This window comes from Dipteris shenzhenensis, chromosome 21, assembly GCF_047967505.1.
Source record: "Dipteris shenzhenensis isolate YYH24624 ecotype China chromosome 21, Dip_SZ_1.0, whole genome shotgun sequence".
NCBI classification, from domain to species: Eukaryota; Viridiplantae; Streptophyta; class Polypodiopsida; order Gleicheniales; family Dipteridaceae; genus Dipteris; species Dipteris shenzhenensis.
In genome coordinates this window covers 1,623,100-1,627,431 of record NC_141616.1, presented here as the reverse complement: position 1 = coordinate 1,627,431, position 4,332 = coordinate 1,623,100, and the positions used below count along the sequence as shown (strand labels likewise).

General features: G+C 45.1%; 1 protein-coding gene across 2 annotated transcripts; it reads left to right on the top strand.

Moving 5' to 3' along the window:
- Positions 1-312: 312 nt before the first annotated feature.
- On the top strand, positions 313-3,473 carry LOC147888349 (pentatricopeptide repeat-containing protein At2g34400-like). Of its 2 annotated transcripts, none has more exons than XM_087393009.1 (2): positions 313-1,002; positions 1,141-3,473. In XM_087393009.1, the coding sequence occupies exons 1-2, from the start codon at positions 787-789 to the stop codon at positions 3,022-3,024; spliced, it is 2,100 nt and encodes a 699-aa protein (XP_087249135.1). In that variant the 5' UTR covers positions 313-786; the 3' UTR covers positions 3,025-3,473. The 2 variants fall into 2 exon arrangements, with proteins under 2 accessions (XP_087249135.1, XP_087249136.1); XM_087393010.1 differs by having other exon boundaries at positions 1,083-3,473.
- The last annotated feature ends 859 nt before the right edge of the window (positions 3,474-4,332 follow it).

The following is a 4,332-nucleotide window of genomic DNA, read 5'->3' as shown; positions in this document are numbered from 1 at the left end:
TTTTTTTTGGGTGTCTGTGGTTAATAGGGTAAAGATAAAAGATAAAGAAGATTGGTCTCCTCCACCTCTCTTTTTTTTTTGGGTGTCTGTGGTTAATAGGGTAAAGATAAAAGATAAAGAAGATTGGTCCAACGGGGCTCGTGTCAGGGCCTTGCTATTTGACCTCCCATGCAATCAACCGTGCCAACGTGAGTAGGTTGCATCGATTTTTGCACCATTTTCTTGCATATAAATATTTACATTTCACACCGTTCTCTTGTATATACCCCACGCCCCCGGGAGGCTTTAGCTATTTCACAAATTGAACATCTCTAGCCTGCTCCAAACCCAGAGCAGCCAGAAGCGCGCATCATCCCCCTGCTTGAGGCATGGAGCTAAATGAGGTTCAGCGATCAAGAGTGTTGATGATAGTCTAGCTAGGCTTTGCATTGCTCTTTGTGCCCGTCTCTATGGTGTTGCTATCCACTACCCATTTGTAGCTGCGCGTCGTGTCGTTTGAGTCCAATACCCATTTCTGTTCGGCAGGCCTCTTCAATGATATACATATATCTCCCATCATACTAGTGCGATGGGATGTTGTGATTATGTAGAAATGGGTGCAGAAGATCAAACGCGAGCAAAGCACGGTCTCTTTTGTGCACAAAGTCGACAACAATTCGACAACAATCATCTACAATGAACGTCACTAAGCGACGCTTTCTACAGGTGATTTGGTTATGGCCCACTATTTAGTGAGGAGAAGAGGTTTGGCTGATAAGTTTCTCGCCAAAAGGATCGGCCCCCAGCATGCAGAGCTTCCCCCAGACGACCAAACTGGAGATAATCCTCCCAATGTCTTCCCCCGAGGCTCCTTGGTGGGACAGCCAAGGAGCCAGCGGAGCGATGTCTCAAGCAGGCTTTGGTAATTGGGTTTCTTTCCGGTCATCGTCCTCACGCTCAGAGCGCTTATGGCAAGAGTATGCTACGGATTTCCCCCAGTGGTGGGACAACCGACAGAGCGAAGTAAGTGTGTTACAAAATAATTTGCACATTCGAAGCTGTAGAAATATTCGATCATTAACGAGTCTGTTGTATTTTAATAGGCCAACACAAGGGCTCCAGATTTCAAGCATAAACTTACTAAGGACTCGCTCTGGACAGATGGCTGGGACAATCCAGGTTGGATTACAGACAAGGGATTCTGGAAGCGAGGGAATGCACGGGGCCCAAGCATACACTGGCCGTGCGCAGACAAACTATGAAGACCACGGTTTGGTGGAAAGTGCCAGGAATTGCGAGGTCAGTGCTAGTTGTGCAGTACAGGTTAAGTCATGTAAAGTACAAGAACTGCGAGACAACGGTGGTTGGAAGATCCTGAGCTTAGGGGAGGCACTCACTTCTTTGGAAAGGACACCCCACCTGCCTTTAATTGAGACATTCATACCCATCTTGCAGCAGTGCAGGAAAGAGAAAAATCTAGAGTATGCCAATCGTTTGCATGCCTTCATTGGCAAAAGTGGTCTGGAAGCTCATAGATCTCTCGGGAACTACCTTGTCCCAATGCTGGTGGAATGCGGAAGTATGTGTGATGCTATGCAGGTTTTCAACAGGTTGCTCGATCCAAACGAGTATTCTTGGACTTCTCTCATCATGGGTTTTATAGATTGTGGGGAATCAGAGCACGCTCTCAAGCTCTTTGGGAAGATGCAAGAGGATTCTGTAGAACCTAGCGAGTATACGTTTACAGCCCTATTGAAGGCCTGTGCTAGGCTGAAAGACAAAGAAAGAGGCCGACAAGTACATGCCCAGATAGCTAGACAGGGGTTGGAAAGAGATCCTTTCCTTGGCAATACCTTGGTCGATATGTATGCTAAATGTGGCTCGCTTGCAAAAGCACGGAAAATGTTTGACAAGCTTCCAGTTAGAGATGTAGTCTCCTGGAATGCACTCATTGCAGGTTATGCTACACATGGGCTTGGTGAGGAAGCGCTGAATTGTTTTGAACAGATGCAGCTGGAGGGTGTGTCTCCGAGTGCTATCACGTTTGTTTGCAGCTTGAAAGCTTGTGGCAGCATAGGAGACATAGACAAGGGATGTGAAATACATGCTGAGATCGCTAGAAAGGGGTTGGGAAGAGATTCTTTTCTTGGCAACACCTTAGTAGATATGTATGCAAAATGTGGCTTGCTTTTAAAAGCACGAGAAGTATTTGATGAGCTTCTATTTCGAAATGTCATATCGTGGAATGCACTAATTGCAGGATACGTGGATCACGGGCTTGGTGAGGAAGCGCTGGACTGTTTTGAACAGATGCAACAGGAGGGTGTCTCCCCGGATGCTGTCACATTCTTTTGCATTTTGAAAGCTTGTGGCAGCATAGGAGCCATAGATAAGGGCCAAGAAATACATGCCGAGATTGCCAGAAAGAGATCGGGAAGAGATCCTTTCCTTGGGAACACCTTGGTCGATATGTATGCAAAGTGTTGCTCACTTGCAAAAGCATGGGAAGTGTTCAAGAACCTTCCAGTACAAGATGTAGTGTCATGGACTACCTTAATCGCAGGATATGCCCAGCAAGGAGAAAGTGAAATTGTTTTTCTAATGCTTGAGCAGATGAGAAGAGAAGGCATAAAGCCAGATGGTTTAACATTCCTTAGCATTCTTACTGCATGCACTCATGCAGGTCTAGTGGATAAGGGCCAGGAGTACTTTGAGGCCATGAGTGAAGACTATGGCATCACTCCAACTATCGAGCACCATCATTGCATGGTTGATCTCCTTGGACGTGCAGGCCAATTAGAGGAGGCTGTAGCAATGGTGGAGAAAGTGCCTTTCCAACCTGGTCTTATGGTGTGGCTTACTGTGTTGAGTGCTTGTCGAAAGTGGGGTAATGTGGAGATTGGACGACAGGCCTTTGAACATGCAGTGCGATTAGATGAAAAGCATGGTGCATCTTATGTCTTGATGAATAACATCTATGCAGATGCTCTCATGCAGGACGATGCCAAGAACGTGGAGGCAATGAGAGTGAAACAAGCATGCTAAAAGCCAAGGGAAAGTTGGGCCAAAGGTTGAGATCTTGTGCATAACTTGATGTTGGGGATACAAATCATTTCCACAGCAAAGATACGTGCACAAAGCTATAAATATTTCCCTCAAAATATATAGAGCAAGGGTACATCCCAGATTTGCATGCAGGTCAGAGGACATGACCGATGCTGCAAATAAAGGTGGGTTATGTGGGCACAGCGAGAAGCTGTGGGTGCTGTAAAAAATGTCCAGGTTTGTGATGATCATCATGCAGCCACAGCATTGGACTATCCTTGTCAGAGATCCAAACTACATTCATGTCTTAAAGGAAGTAAATTACACTAGAGGGCACTATTCATGCCAGTAGTGCTTGTACATTAGCTGCTGTACTTGGAAAGGCTGGTTTGACAGGGGGATATCAGGATATCTATACGATGGTGAATCTGTTGCTGAAAACAGCCATTTTGAACCAACACTTTTTAGATATCAAGTCTACAATTTCTGTAAATCAACAGTCCTGAAAAACTTTAAAGCTTGATTGTAAGTCTCCCATCATGTTTAATTTCTTTATCTTTATTATGTTCTATGCAAGGCCTGACCATAGTCCTGCATCCGTGTCACATACATGGATGCTCCCTCCCTGAGGGAGGCTTAGGGTTAGCTTCCCAGCGAACCATGCCTTTGGCCAAGATCCACTATGTATGTATCGGTTTTGTAGATGCTTATGGCCCACTCCTCGTGCCAATACAGCCTTAAGCCAATGATTGCTTTTTACCCCTATAGACCTCAATTTTAGATGGAGTTCATGAACCTTAGCCCTAGGGCCTTCCACCCTAGGTACTAGTTTGGCCCTCTAGGGTACCCTAAGTTTGGCTATTGACACCCCTGGTTAGGTAGGGATGTAACAGCCATGCCACATTTTGTTCTTCAGGGCATGTCACAGGCTTGATGATTGGGTGGTGAGACGAGATGAAGGTTAGTGGCCTGTTTAGAATTAAATTATATGTGACATCAATATTTGTCATTTTTCCTTCTAGAGAAAGCAGACAAAATAAGCTAACAACAAAGTTTTTATTAGAGATTCACTTATGGTTGGATGGTAGATCAATTATTCTGCCACAAGAATAAGTGGGAGGAAGACAGTATGCAGGAAGGGAGGGATCGAGGTGGTTCGGAGATGCTCAAGATCGTGAAGGTGACCAAAGCCAAAATGGGTACCTATAATGCAGCTGACACACTCAAAAAAATTTCAACTATTCTATTTCCACGCAAATGCCAATTTTGCTAGCTGAAAATTCTCAATAATTGAGACGTGCAGCATGG

Coding starts and splice junctions, on each gene's coding strand:
- LOC147888349 (XM_087393009.1), top strand. CDS start 787: ATGCAGAGCTTCCCCCAGACGACCAAACTGGAGATAATCCTCCCAATG. Junction 1,003..1,140: donor GGGACAACCGACAGAGCGAA/GTAAGTGTGTTA, acceptor CGCTCTGGACAG/ATGGCTGGGACAATCCAGGT.